Below are 15,635 nucleotides of genomic sequence, written 5' to 3'. Positions count from 1 at the left end.
GAAAATAGAAATTAACACACACACACGCACGCACACACACGCTGTTGGTAACGATATGAAAATCTGTAAAGATACAGAGGAGAGTCTAGAGGTGGAGTGAGATGAAGATCCAGTGTACATCAGAAGAAGTTGCTTTAAATCCCTGTGACTCTCTGCATAGAGGAGGCAGGCGTCACTGTCGCAGCACTTCCTGTGGCTTCGCAGCGCCGCGTCCTTTTTTTTTTTTTTTTTTTTTTTTTCCCCCGCGACCTTTGACCCTTCTGCTTCTGCCTTCGTCCCATTTGAACTTGTCACTCGGAAGTGGATACAGCATTGCACATTTATTAGATTTATGTAGATATAATGATGTATTTAGATTATTTTTCCTTCTTTTTACATTTTAAATAATTTTCAAGTCATTGTTTTAGCTTGTCTTTTTTTTTTTTTTTTTTTCAGTCGTGTTCGTTGAATACTGCCCCCTACGGGCTCGGAGTGGAGACAACAGTAAAGGACGGGTTTTTTTTTTTTTTTGGCAAATGAGAATGAAGAATCTCCAGGTCGGCTACCTCGGAGGAGAGGCTGCAAAAAGAGATTAAACGAGGAGCGAACAATACAAAAAAAAAAAAAAGACGCCACTTATCTGCTCCCTCTGAGGGGGTCCTTCTCCCTTTGATACCCCTCAGTTCCACCTTAAGACTGAGGTAAGAACAGTATTCATCATTGTGCTAGGGAAGAAAATCCCAAGTGTTCCAGTGAAGAAGGCCTGGAGGGATGGATGGACGGACAGATGGACGGACGTGAGTGGGGCGAGTGGGCAGGTGGGGGGGGTCACGGTGGGTCCAAATGAGCCGATGGAAGGGGACGGTCATGTCCACTGAGCTCTGCTCCTCCCCGTCCCAGATCAGAACTGGTACCACTTTTTGTCTTTGCACTTCAGCATCATCTGGAAACAGAAACATCTGAGTAAGTGGAAACCACATATTAAACATGGACAGTCCAAAGTTTCCAAAAATATTGCAATCATATACAAGGGAAAGCAATTATTGGATAAAAGTTCTCTTCGCACACTTTACTGTTCACTGGTCTTGCCTTATTTACATGACTGTGCTGAGGTTTGGGGAAATACTTATAAAACGTCATTACAGTCACTTACAATCCTGCAGAAAAGAGCAACAAGGACTGTTCACAAGGCTCAGTACTTGGAACATACAAATCCACTTTTTAGGCAATCCAAACTACTGAAACTCACGGACATCGTATCTCACCAAACAGCAATAACCATGTACAAAGCAAAAAACAGACAATTACCCGAAAATATCCAAAAAATTTTTAGAAATCAGGAAGGAGGTTATCAGTTAAGAAGGGAACAGAACTTCAAAATCAAAAACAGGACAACTACCTTAAAAAGTTTTTGTTTATCAATTTCTGGTGTTAAGCTATGGAACAATCTAAGTGAGGAACTCAAGCAAAGTCCAAATATGAACCAGTTTAAGAAAATGTACCAAAAAATTTTGTTTAGCAGTTATCATTGATAATTATCATTACTGACTATTTTCCTTTATTTATTAATATGGCATAGGGATTCGAGGCAGAGAAGCCTAGGTGAACGTATATGTGTATGTGTGGAACAGTGTATATATGAATTTGTACATGTATATGTAAGTGTATGAGCATGAGTATGTATATGTGCATATATGCATATATGTGTATGTATGTATATGTAGGTGTATGTGTATATGATATATGTGGATGTACATATGTATGCATGTGTGCATGTATGTGTGCATGTATATATATATATATATATATATATATATATATATATATATATATATATAAAACACATAGGTACATAGAATGGCAGCAGATAATGTATGTTGCTGCTGTTAACGGTGAAATTTCCCCACGGTGGGATAGATAAATAAATAAATAAAAGTCTTATCATACTCACATTTTTATAGGATAGTTTGTTGATGTCAACATTTTCATTAAAATTTTTCCCTCTCTAAAACATAAAGTAAAGATTACATTTGACATTATTAAAGGTTATTATGTTATTATTGTACTTGAGATCACACTGGGCTGAATGTGGTCCCTGACTTTGACATCCTTGTACTAGACTGTGGACTTCAAATAGGTATCTGCTGCCCTCTAGGGGTGGGAATTAGCAAGTGAATATCATTTTGGAAAGTGAAGGCATTCATCTGAAACGGGGATCTGCAAGGTTTACAATGAAAGAGCCATTTTTGACCCGAAAAAGAAGAAAAAATGTAACCGGAGCCATAAAAAAAACATTCAAACACATCTACATTTTACCATGAGGGGGCCGTTCTTCTTGTGATTAGTTTGTTATTTAACTATTTCACTTTGTATTTCCATGACAATAACACAATGTTTGGTGCAATTATGAAATTATACAACTACAATAAAAAACATTCAAGATTTGTACGATTTTCTAATGATACACTATTTCCAAATAAAATTGTATTGTGCAATAGATAAAAAGCTCAACTTTCATGTATATGGGCTGACTTTTAAACAGCCAAACGACTAACAAATGCAAACTGAGTATCTTGTATTAAATTTGCAAGAAAATAGCATAATATAATATGCTGTCAAAAATTTTTCTTAGATTGAGTGTAGTCTGCACATTTTTGCAGATCAACAATGTTAGAATTGATTAGGCCTAAACAATGTTAAAAAGTAATGGTTCATTCAGTTCATTTCCAAATACTCCTTATGTGTGTGTGTGCTGATAATAACTAGTTTAAATATGGATATATGAATATATTATTACTATATTACCATATAGGACATTATAGAATATTATATGTATTTATTATATATGTATATGTGTTTTGTTTATTTTTGTTAGTTTTTTTTTTTTTTTTTTTTTTTTTAGTTTTATTAATATCTGGTATTAATATCTGATAGGATAATTTGTAAATGGTATTATCATATTAGTGTATATAAGAAAAAGGATGTATGATATTGTTATACTATTATTATTTTGTTATTGTTATTCTTATTCTTATTATATTATATTGATATTCATACAAATAATAATTGCTATAGTAATCAAAAGGAATAGAAATTGGGGGTAGGAGTACATAAGTTTTTACTTCTTCCTACTCCTTCTCGAGCATGTATAATTTCATTTCATTTGTTTTTTTATCTTATTATTATTACTATTATATTTTTTCTTTTTTTTTTGTTGTTGTTTGCTTATCAATCCTTTACGTACCAGTACTTATAATTTGTTGGTTGATTTTTGTTTTGATTTCACTGTCTACATGTTCGAAATAAAGATTTTATTCATTCATTCATTCATTCATGTGTTTTTAACAAGGGGAGTCATAGAGAGTCTAAAGAGCCACATTTGGACCAGCAGCCATAGTTTGCAGACCTCTGATCGAAAACATCTCCAGTACATCCTGTGTTTAGATCAGTAACACTGGTCAACAACAAATTTATTGTTGAAGTTGTTTGAGCTGATTTAGGATAATTTTGGTGTGCTGAATCCAAAAATCACATTAATTTTGCTCAATCAGGTCAACTTTCTGAACTATGCTACATATTGGCTTTTTAACATTTTTGCTTACATTTATGGGCATTTTCACATCATATGATACAAAATTCTTTCATATTTCTTGCAATAAACCAGTTCTGAAGATTTGACTTTTGCCAATTTATGATAAATTTTTTTTTTAATATTACAGGTGAATGAAATGGCTTCGACTAGAAGATCTTGCAAAAATAAGCCTGACGTATTCTGCTACATCTGCGGTGAATACACCATTGTACCTAACAGGAATCAAGTCACAAGTTTCATAAAGTGTGCTTACCAATCTTATTTTGGTATTAATTATTATATTTTGTGAGAAGATCAAATTTTTCAAAATCAAATTAGCAAAAAAAACCTGACCTGATTGAGGAAAACGGATGTCATTTTGGATTTAGCGGTGCAAAATGGTCCTAATTCAGTTGAAAAAACCTAGACAACTTGCAAAAAAACATTTTTTTGTAGCCCAGTGTAATCCTCAGAGTGCTGCCTATTCCATCAGTTCATAGTTTCACTCTGGTCGGTGCTGTGTAATCACAAACGACTCAAACACCGTCGGTTTCCGTTACCTCATGGGCGTGTTTGGAAAAGGAGTCTGCGCTGGCCATCATGGCCGCCGTCCTCTCCTCCAGCTCTCCCAGTTTCTGCCCTCGTTCGTCCAGCGCTATCCGTGCACGCGCCAGATCTCCGACTATACCGGAGGCCGCGCCCTTCATGCCCTCGATGCCGCCCGGGCCTGGGATGTGCTGCGCCAGACTTCGGGAAGCCTTTCCAGCTGCTAACTCACCAACTAAGTAAAAAAAACACAGATATAAGTGAACACATACGGGCACAAATACTGAACCACTGTGGGTGTGGAGAACATACATAGCTCCTCCCTGTCCAGTGACTGTGCTCCTCCACCAAAAAGGCCTTTGAAGAACCCTCTGTTGGGCGCCTCTGGGGTCTCCACTGGTGTAAATAGTTCACCGAGCATCTCCTGAAACGGCAAAAAGCACGTGTTACAGTTAGAGTATCGGCGTTTATGCATGTGCAGTAACTTATACACAGTAAAACTACAGCAGTGTGATTTTTTCTTTTTATTTAGTGTTATACAGAGTACAATAAGAACATGAAAAGTACAGTGCGATGTTAATTTAATAACATGACATGAACAGAACAGAACAGAACATAGCCAGGGGACAAAATATGCAAAAACAAATAATATATCAAATCATGCAAAGTTCATAATTGTTACATAAATCAGTGGTTTTGGTAACTTTTTTATTTTTAGAATACTGAATATCTGAAATATTTTGAGTCGGGATGGGAATCGAGAACCGGTTCTTTTTTTTTTTCCAGTAGCTCGATTCCTTAGAATCATTTGCCTGCATGCTTAACGATTCTGCTTATTGATTCTGTCTTCGTTGTGCATGCGTAATGACGTCACGCGTACGCTGCATCGTTTTGGTCAGAACGTAGCCAACATGGCGTTGAGGCAGAAACGGTCTAAACAGACGACACCAGGTCCACTGGAACACTGTCAGAGCTTCCATGTCTTCTAAAGGGTGGAATCCCTCCAATCTGCTCAAACATTTGTCCACAGCATGTGATTCTATATATGTGATTATATATATATACAGGGTGGGGAAGCAAAATTTACAATATTTTGAGGCAGGGATTGAAAGACAGTGTATGACCAATTAGTTTATTGAAAGTCGTGAGAATTTAAATCTTCAAATCATATTTTACTGCATTTCTAACGCTCTTGTTGTCTACCTCAAGTTCAATTGCCATTTTTCTCATGGATTTGGTTGGATCCTTTAGGATTTTGGATTTGAGAGCTTTAATAAAAGCTTTGGTACGTTTTTCGTTGCTTCCTCCACTTCCAGACTTTCTCGTAATAGTTTTGCTCATAGTCATTCTCTTCTTTCCATTATAAACAGTCTTTATGGACACTCCAACTATTTTTTGAAATCTCCTTTGGTGTGACGAGTGCATTCAGCAAATCACACACTCTTTGACGTTTGCTTTCCTGATTACTCATATGGGCAAAAGTTTCTGAAAAGGTATGGATAATAGTGTTAGGTATGATTATGACATCAATACGTTTGGTTTCAAAACAATTGACGTAGTGTCTGCTGAGAAAAAACAACTAAATGTTCATTGTAAATTTTGCTTCCCCACCCTGTATATGTATGTATATCTTGGATTAAGCAAAAAAAAAAAAATTGAATTAAGCAAAAAAAAAATCTTGAATTAAGCAAAAAATAAATAAATTGTGAATTAAACAAAAGAAAATCTTGAATTAAGTAAAAGAGGAATTACAGGAAAGTAACATATATTTATTTAAAATACTGCTTGCCGCAGGTAAAAAAAAAACATCACCAAATACTGGCTTAAAAAGGACCCTCCTTCCTTTCCTTGGTGATAAAAATTGTCAACCAAACCCATTTAATGAGATGACATACAAGCTCCGCCTACAACAGCATAAGGGTGTAAAGCACTGGAAAAAATGGGACTTTTTCATTCAATCTGTGGACAGTAAACAGTACGTAAATGTCTGAATGTACCTGTGACCTGTGACTGTGTTTCTGTTTGTTTTGTATTGTATATTAAAACAATAAAAAATAAAGTACAAAAAAAAAAGAATATTTCCATGAGTGTCCTACAAAGGGTTAAAAAAAAAAAAAAGAGTCTTAACTGACCTGGAGGTTTTCACAGGTGTCTTGGCTATAGGTAATCCTCTGGATCTCCGTGGGGGAGCACAGGTACATGGCCTGACCCAGGTTAGTGAAGCAGAATGTCCTGGCTATCCGCATGTCTGTCAAAGGCAGGTAGTTTACATCCATGAGCGGTCTCAGGCCCGGCACACTACGAAGACAACACAAAATTACATTAGCGGTTTACACTTTAGCACCACGAGGCTGTAAATCAGGGCTGTCAAACTCATACTTGTGAAGGAAACATTCAACTCAATATGATCTGAGGTGGGACAGAACAGTCAAATTACAACATAATAACTTATAAAGAATGACAACTCAAAGTTTTTCTTTTTGTTTTGGGCAATAAAAAACATTACGTTTTACAAATATTTACATTTACAAACTATTCTTTCACAAAAAAAAAGTGAATAATCAGAAAAAACCTGAAATTTCTTAAGAAAAATATGTCCAACTTTAACAATATTATGCCTCAACTTTTCTTTTATACACGTGCATTAAACGCAATGTGACACAAACATTCAGTAACAGGTGTGATATTGACATATGAATAATTTCTACAATATTATGTCTACGCTTATTATTAACACAACTTACAGATCGCAGTGGATCTAAAAACGCACAAAACATTTCGTAACCGGCATTTTATTGGGAAAACTGCACTTCATTTTCAGGTTGTTCAACTTTTATTGTTAAAGTGTTAATATGCTATGATTTTACTTGCGATCACATTGGTTTGTATGTGGAAGCTGAACTAAAACCAGGCCGACATGCTTTTTTAAAAAACTTTATTTATAGAACATTTTGAACATTTTAGACAGAGAGATGCACAGTATGAGGTACAAAAACATAGAACAAACATCGACTGCCACACCTGAATGCCAACTCCCCCCCACCCACCGCCAAAGGCCGACCACTCAAAGCCCAAACAAAAGACAAAGAAATAGTTCAGAAAAATAATTCAACCAAAAGTTAAAAAAAAAAAAAAAGGAGCAAATAAGAAAAATTAAATAAAGGAAAAAAGAAACAGAAAATAATGAGGAAAAAAGTACTCATATATACATATATATATATATATATATATATATATACATATATATATATATACTGAACAAAATATAAATGCCCCACTTTTGTTTTTGCTCCCATTTTTCATGAGCTGAACTGAAAGATCTAAAACTTTTTCTGTGTACATACAAGGTTTTTTTCTCAAATATTGTTCATAAATCTGTCTAAATTTGTGTTAGTGAACACTTCTCCTTTGCTGAGATAATCCATCCACCTCACAGGTGTGGCATATCAAGATGCTGATTAGACAGCAGGATTTTTGCACAGGTGTGCCTTAGGCTGGCCACAATAAAAAGCCACTCTAAAATGTCCAGTTTTATCACACAGCACAATACCACAGATGTCACAAGTTTTGAGGGAATATGCACTGGTCATGCTGACTTCAGGAATCTCCACCAGAGCTTTTGCCTGTGAATTGAATGTTCATTTCTCTACCATAAGCCATCTCCAAAGCTGTTTCAGAGAATTCATGAAGAAGACTGTGCGAGGAAAATGGTGGTCACACCAAATACTGACTGGTTTTCTGACCCCCCTGGACCACCCAATACAGTAAAAGTGCACATTTTAGAGTGGCCTTTTATTGTGGCCAGCCTAAGTCACACCTGTGCAATAATCCTGCTGTCTAATCAGCATCTTGATATGCCACACCTGTGAGGTGGATGGATTATTCAGCAAAGGACAAAGGAGAATGCTCACTAACACAGATTTAGACAAATTTATGAACAATATTTGAGAGAAATAGGCCTTTTGTGTTCGTAAAAAAGTTTTAGATCTTTGAGTTCAGCTCATGAAAATGGGAGCAAAACAAAAGTGTGGCATTTATATTTTTGTTCAGTGTATATATATGTCAGGGTAGAGACTGCGATCTGGTAGGATTGGCGATTCTACCAGTAGAAACTCCGATCAGAGTCTCTACTGGTAGAAACTCCAATCCGAACCCTAACCCTAACCGTAACCCTTCTACTGGCAGGATCGGAGTTTCTACCAGTAGAGACTCTGATCGGAGTTTCTACTGGTAGAATCGCCGATCCTACCAGATCGCAGTCTCTACCCTTACATATATATTATATATATATATATTATATATATTATATATAGATATAGATATAGATATAGATATATATAGATATATATTAGTGGTGGGCAGCAAATAAAATTTTTAATTTCAATTAATTGCGTGGATTTCTGCGATTAATCACGATTAATCACATAGTTATATTGGGGGGGGGGGGGGGGGGTTGTTGCCTTGAAGTGATATTTTAGACTGGAAGTACTCCGGTGATAAAAATAATTCCATGTCAGTGCTTCCAACATAAAACATAAAAGCGTTCATAAAACATTATGAACGCTGAATTTATAATACATTCTGCCTTCACTTATAATACTTTATTAACCTTGGTATAAGTTGTTGTACATGATCATAAACTGTTGTAATGACTTTTATAATGCATTATAAATGCATTATGAATGTGCGCTTAATGCATTATAAACTAGACCTTCAAGTAAAGTGTTACCGTGTATTTTTATGCAGCACTTGGCTTTATTATCCATCTCCTCTGAGGACATTGTTCATGCACTACAGTAAACACATTTGCACACACTGATACACACATGTACAGACAGACAGACAGACAGCTGGGTGTTTTTGCTCCGTCAGGCACCCATATGGAAGGCTGTTCTGTCTCCGTCTTTCTCTCCTCTGGGGAAGATTAATGAGGATGAGCGACAGACTAATACACCCCTCTTCACTTGTACCCTTCAACACACTGAATGAAGATTAACCTGATGTATGTCTGCGTGGGTATGTATGCATGTGTGTCAGCTGTTTCTAGGGCAAGGTTTAGACTAAACATGATGTGATTTTAACCCTTAAAGACCCAAACATCCACCTTTAACCAAAACCATCTACTGATTTAAACTGTTTAAAACCTACTGATCCACTAATCCGATAAATACATGTAAATAATTGGTGTAAAATACAGTTTGTCGTCTTTTCATGGTCATCAGATATGAGCATTTGGATGTTTAGAGGCTCCGTAGTTACCATGGAAACACCGTCATCCTCAACAACATTGATTCACCAGTAAAATCAGTGGAGCTGGATCAATGACAGTGGTTGTAGATGCTTTGTTTTGTCGTCATTTGTTGATCACTTGGCTTAAAAAGTCGCTTTTTTTTTTTTTTTTTTTTAAAGTTTTCTTTGTTTTTTAATATAATAATCTTCGACTTTAATCTGAGCTTTCATGAACATCTACAAGATCAGTGAATTAAATACAGGGAAATACATGATTTACACTGAAAAAAACACAAAATACAAGAGGATGATATAATAAATGGTGATAAATAATTTCAGAAAGGTTAAATCTGGAGGAAAATTCATTTGGGAACTGACACAAAAGTGGACACCGGGTCTTTATGGGTTAATACCTGTTAATACCTAAAAAAAGGCTGGGAAACACTGATATAATGTATATTATTCTTATTATTATTTTCTGCCTCCATCCATAATAACATACATTATATCAGTGGTTCCCAACCTTTTTTGCCTCATGACCCCATTTTAACATCACAAATTTCTGGCAACCCCAGACATTCAAAACGGAGACTATTTTTTTTTTTTTTTTGCTAAAATGTATTTGTTTTTGATTATGGAATAGTTTTCCATACTATGTTGCAAATAAATGTTAATTTTAGACGACATTTAGTCTATATAATGTATATTATTATGGACGGAGGCAGTAAATCCAGGTGTAGATTACTGCAGAAAGTGAGAATTGGATTTTCCTTGGTCAGGATATGTACAGTCAGTCCAGCTTGGATTTACAAGGCTGACAATTAATACTGAACAAACAAGAACTCAAACTATGAATTATGAAAGAGCTGCAGCATCTGAAACTGACCACAATGAACATTTGACAGATAAACAGAACCACAGTGCTGCAGTTTCAGACTCACAGTTTATCTGTGTGGATTGGGATTGTCTCTCTCACTCACCATATATTTTCTATTAGTATTTTTTCTTTTTTTGATTACTAGATTACAATTACTAGAAATTTCAGGCAACCCCATTTGAATTCCAGGCGACCCCACGTGGGTCCCGACCCCAAGGTTGAAAAACCTGCATTATATTGACTAAATGTTGCTTAAAATTAATGTTTATTACACTACCAGGCAAAAGTTTGGACTCACCTGGTTTTTCTTTATTTTTGTGACTATTTTCATTGTAGATTCTCACTGAAGGCATCAAAACTATGAATGAACACATATGGAATGATGTAGTTTAAAAAGGTGTGACAAAACTCAAAGCATGTTTTATATTTTAGATTCTTCAAAATAGCCACATTTTGCTTTTATTACTGCTTTGTGCATTCTTGGCATTCTCTTGATGACTTCATGAGGTAATCACCTGAAATGTTTTTCCAAAAGTCTGGAAGGAGTTCCAAATGATGCTGAGCTCTTGTTGGCCATCTGTGGTCCATCTCATGTCATTTAAATAAGAAGGTGAGTCCAAACTTTTGCCTGGTAGTGTATGTCTATTTTGTTTATTAACTATTCCATGATCCAAAAAAAATTAATTTTAGTTGAAAAAAAAAGTCTCTGTTTTAAACGTCTGGGGTCACCAGAAATTTGTGATATTAAATGGGGTCATGAGGCAAAAAAGGTTGGGAACCACTGACTTAATTTGAGCTTTTATGAACATCTTCATGATCAGTAAATGAAATACAGCTGATTTATACTGATAAAATGCACAATACAGAGGATAATATAATAATAAATGGTGATAAATCACTTAAGAAATGTTAGATAGAGAGAAAATTTCACGTGAGAACTGACATAAAAGTAACTCTGGGCCTTTATGGGTTAAAGGTTTAAACTAGGGATGCAACAATTACTGGTATAATGATAAACCGTGGTAAATTCCCGACGGTTAGTATTACTGTTTAAATTCTAATTATCATGATAACCGTGTTTGATTATGGCACTTTGAGAGAGAGAGAGAGAGAGAGAGAGAGAGAGAGAGAGAGACCCTAAAACAACTCAGACTTGATCTGGAAAATGGTCAAACACTGTCCATAAGGTGCCATTTTTAATGCACATTTGTATGTTTGATGTTTACATGTTAATATTTAAATGTTTCTGCAACAGAAAGTACAATGTGCCTATTATTTTCTTTGATTTTTTAGTTGTTTTTTTTTTTTTTTCAAAATACAACTTTATTAAATTATTTCAGTGTGTGTATAAGTACTTTTTGAACATTTCGAGCACATTTCAACAATACCATGATAATAATGGTAACCGTGATAATTTTGGTCACAATAACCGTGATATGAAATTTTCATATCGTTACATCTCCTAGTTTAAACCAAATCCACATTGATAGAGTGAGAGAAAGTCAGGATGAGGTCAGTTTATCAGCTCAAACGTCTGCGTCTGACGTTGGCCGACAGCTTCGGCAACAAGACGGGTTTATCCGAGGACATGATATGATGTTCGCCTCTACCTCAGCGGTGACAGTAATTATTCCTGCCATCTAAACCTTCAGCCTGTCTGTTAGGTTGATACATTTTAACTCAAACAGAACAGCAAAGGTTGGCTTCAGATTGATCCCAGAGGACTCTAATGGGGTAGATTAAAAAAAAAAAAAAAAAAAAAAAACATCTCCTGCAACTAAACTCTCTTTTCCGCGAGCCATCTGTGTGTTCAGAAGATCGCAAAATGTGTGTTTTTGCCAAAATCCTCAACCTCTATCACTGTTCTCAAGCACGACGCTACTAAACTCATCATTCCTCCTAAATTTGTCTGAACGGCTCTCGTTAAGATGTGTCATTGGCTCGCTCACACTTTGGCACTTCACCGCCTCATAACTCCTCATTTTGCTTTTTTTTAATTTTCTTTTTTAACAGTGTTTCATCTCAAAAGTTAAGAGTTTGAACATAGCGATGCTGACTAATATCGCCAAAAACACATAAGCAGCAGAACAGAAGATGGATTAGACGTATCCTAAATTGATGACACATGACGGCTAAAATTTACTTAGGGGGTCAAATGAGTGGCCATTTTTGTCCAAAAAAAAAAAAGAAGATGTAAGAAATGCATAGAACTGTGTTGAAATAATGCTGATACATTTGACCACATTTCAACAATATGCGATAATAATGATAACCGTGATATGAAGTTTTCATATCGTTACATCCCTAATTGTATAGTTTATCATCTACTAAAGAGTAAATAACAATATAGAATTGTTATTTCTTAATAAAAATGCTTATTATTAGAAAACTGTTGATACAAAAGTGACATGTGACATTCTTCATGTATGTATTGGCGTAACATAAGCAGGATGGATCAGCACCATACTCCATGTTGAACCTGTAAAAATAAAACGTGATATGTAGGATAGAATCTGCTAAGAAAAATTGGGGAATCTAAAAGAATAGAATATTTGTTTTTCAGGTAAATTCAGTTCAAATAAACTTGGCCATTTGTGACATGAAAATATAGCATTAATTGTGATGAAATTGGACATTTTTGAGCTGAAAACAGTTCATGACCATCAACATGTTGCAACAGAACTGAAATCCTGTCAATTTGCAGAACTTGCATTTACCAACACAAAGTTCCTTTCGATTGATTTCTTACACACAAAGACAGAAATAAGACCTCTAAGCAAATTTTAGCCGATGAGTTATTCAAGCCGACTTTGATTGATACGTCTTATAAATAACGGGCTATTTCCGATTCGTCTTTGTTTGTACGCTGTCGTCTTTTATTACCTGAGGGTCATGATGTGGCCGTTGGCGCAGAAACACGCCACGCACACGCCTTGGCTCATCTGCACCACGTCTGCTCGGAGGATGAAGGAGGTCTCGGTGATACTGTGTTTGTAGATGCAGGTCTGGGAGGGTAAGGACATGACTTTGGCCTGCTTTTCCGAACACACCACGGCGTACTGGCTCTCGCTGAGGTCCTGGGAGGTGGAGGGGGACACCGAGACCGGGCGGCGCTTACGGACCTTCTCTCTTTCTTCGCCGTCTGCCGTAACGTTGGGTTCGTACCAAGGTTCGAACGCAGGGGGCAACTGGGAACCTGTGGAGTCCAAAAACGCCATCCGCAAAATGCTGCCTTTCACTCGTACCAACATGCCTGAAAAATAGAAACGGAGACGACTTTGTTACGAAGGCTGTCATGGCAAATGCAATTTTAGTGACTATTTTTGGTCATTTTTTTTGATTTACATGAATGGTCTCCCTATGGCACATGTGTCAAACATGCGGCCCGGGAGCCAAATGTAGCCCGCCAAAGGGTCCAGTTCGGCCCCTGGGATGTTTTTGCCAAGTGCAAAAATTCCACAGACTTGAATTGAATTAAGCAAAAAAAAAATAAAAATTTGCTTGAATTCAGGAAAAAATCTTGAATTAAGCCAAAAAAAAAAAAATAAAAATCTTGAATTCTGTAAAAAACTCTTGAATTAAGCCCAAAAACATCTGAAATTTAGCAAAAAATATTCAATTAAGCCCAAAAAATCTTCAAATAAGTAAAAAAAAATCTTCAGTTAAGCCAAAAAAGATCTTCAATTAAGTAAAAAAAAAATTTAAAAAAATCTCGAATTAAGTAAAAAAAAAAATCTTCAATGAAGTAAAAAAAAAAATCTTGAATTAAGCCCAAAAAAAATCTAGAATTAACAACTTAATTTTTTTCCCCTTTGTTTTAGTGCAAAAAATAACATTAAATTATGAAAATATTTACATTTACAAACTATCCTGAAACAATTAAATGTGAATAACCTGAGCAAATATGAACAACCTGAAATGTCTAAAGAAAATTAAGCACAATTTTAACTATTTTTCTGCCTGTTCCTCAGTGTTTAGTGTCTTTGTAGATCTGATCCAATAATGCACATGGAGAAATGAGAAGATGAGGCAGACTATTGTTAAAATTGCACTAAATTTAATTTAACTGAAGATTGTTTTTGGCTTAATTCAAGATTTTTTTAACTTAACTGAAGAATTTTTTGGCTTAATTCAGGATTTTTTTTTTTTTTTAACTTAATTTAAGATTTTTTTGGCTTAAGTCAAGATTTTTTTTACTTCATTGAAGATTTTTTTGGCTTAATTGAAGATTTTTTTTAAACTTAATTGAAGATTTTTTTTTGGCTTAATTGAAGATTTTTTGCTAAATTTGAGATTTTTTTTTGCTTAATTAGAGATTTTTTTACTTAATTGAAGGTTTTTTTTTTGCTTAATTCAAGATTTTTTGCTAAATTTGAGATCTTTTTTGGCTTAACTGAAGATTTTTTTACTTAATTGAAGATTTTTTTTGGCTTAATTGAAGATATTTTTTAAACTTAATTGAAGCTTTTTTTTTTTTTTCATTCAAGATTTTTTCCTTAATTCAAGCTAAATTTTTTTGCTTAATTCAATTCAAGACTGTGGAATTTTGCACTTGGCAAAAACATCCCAGGGGCCGAACTGGACCCTTTGGTGGGCTGCATTTGGCCCCGGGCTGCATGTTTGACACCCCGGCAGTACAGTGTTGTAGTCTGAGAACATAGTTTGTATTCAATGAAGACTTTCACACAAAATTCCCAATTTTTTAAGGTCTGGAAAACAGCAATTCAAAATTCTATACTTTTTAAGACTTTCATAACCTTCACAAACACCCTGCTTTATCTGGTCTTCACACACTATAAAAAATTAAACTCAAATGCATCAGTTCATACTAACCTGTAGGTGAAATTATAACCGGCTGCAGTTGCCGTTGCTCTCCAGCAGGTGGCATCGTGAGCGCTAAGGCGAGCACGGTGCCCAGGGACGTGCCCACATACAGGCAGGGCGTCAGTGTGCTGTCCCCCTTCCGGGCAAAAGTCTCACAGAAGTGGAAGGAGGAGATGGCCTCCCGGGCTTCCTTATCGATGCTGGTGACGCTAGAGGAGCGTGAGCGGCTGAAGGAGTTGTCCCGGTGGTCTAGAGGGTTGGCACCCGGCGGGCATACAGACAGGAGGACAGTAAGGAGAAAACAGAAAGAGGTAAAGCACCTGCAAAGCACTGACGGCTCACAAACCACCACACAGATGAGGAGGACACGACTGAACATACGGGATTAACATGGGAACCGAAAGAATAATACGAAGGCGCATTAGGACCACATAAGGAAATGAAAACACTTGTCACTACGAGCATAAAGGCGTAAAATATCGAGATAAAACCTGTAATTTTATGAAAATAGTCAAATACAAAAGAGACATAAATTTATGAGAATAAAGTCCTAAAATATTGAGATAAAACCTGTAATTTTATGAGAATAAAGTCGAATACAAAACGAGA

At 35.7% G+C, this 15,635-nt stretch overlaps 1 protein-coding gene across 1 annotated transcript in view; it reads right to left on the bottom strand.

Annotated features, from left to right (window-relative positions):
* Nucleotides 1–416: 416 nt before the first annotated feature.
* stxbp5a (syntaxin binding protein 5a (tomosyn)) overlaps nucleotides 417–15,635 on the bottom strand; it is a 457,988-nt gene continuing 442,769 nt past the window's right edge. The window contains exons 24-27 of the mRNA XM_030128552.1: nucleotides 6,229–6,394; nucleotides 4,409–4,520; nucleotides 4,111–4,331; nucleotides 417–922 (exon numbers count right to left, since the gene is read on the bottom strand). Of these exons, the coding sequence (XP_029984412.1) occupies nucleotides 881–922; nucleotides 4,111–4,331; nucleotides 4,409–4,520; nucleotides 6,229–6,394 (541 nt within the window). The 3' untranslated portion in view covers nucleotides 417–880. The remainder of the gene's footprint in view (nucleotides 923–4,110; nucleotides 4,332–4,408; nucleotides 4,521–6,228; nucleotides 6,395–15,635) is intronic.

This window comes from Sphaeramia orbicularis, chromosome 24 (genome assembly GCF_902148855.1).
Source record: "Sphaeramia orbicularis chromosome 24, fSphaOr1.1, whole genome shotgun sequence".
Lineage (NCBI taxonomy): Eukaryota > Metazoa > Chordata > Actinopteri > Kurtiformes > Apogonidae > Sphaeramia > Sphaeramia orbicularis.
The sequence above is the reverse complement of the archived record's forward strand: the minus strand, read 5'-3'. Positions and strand labels throughout refer to the sequence as shown.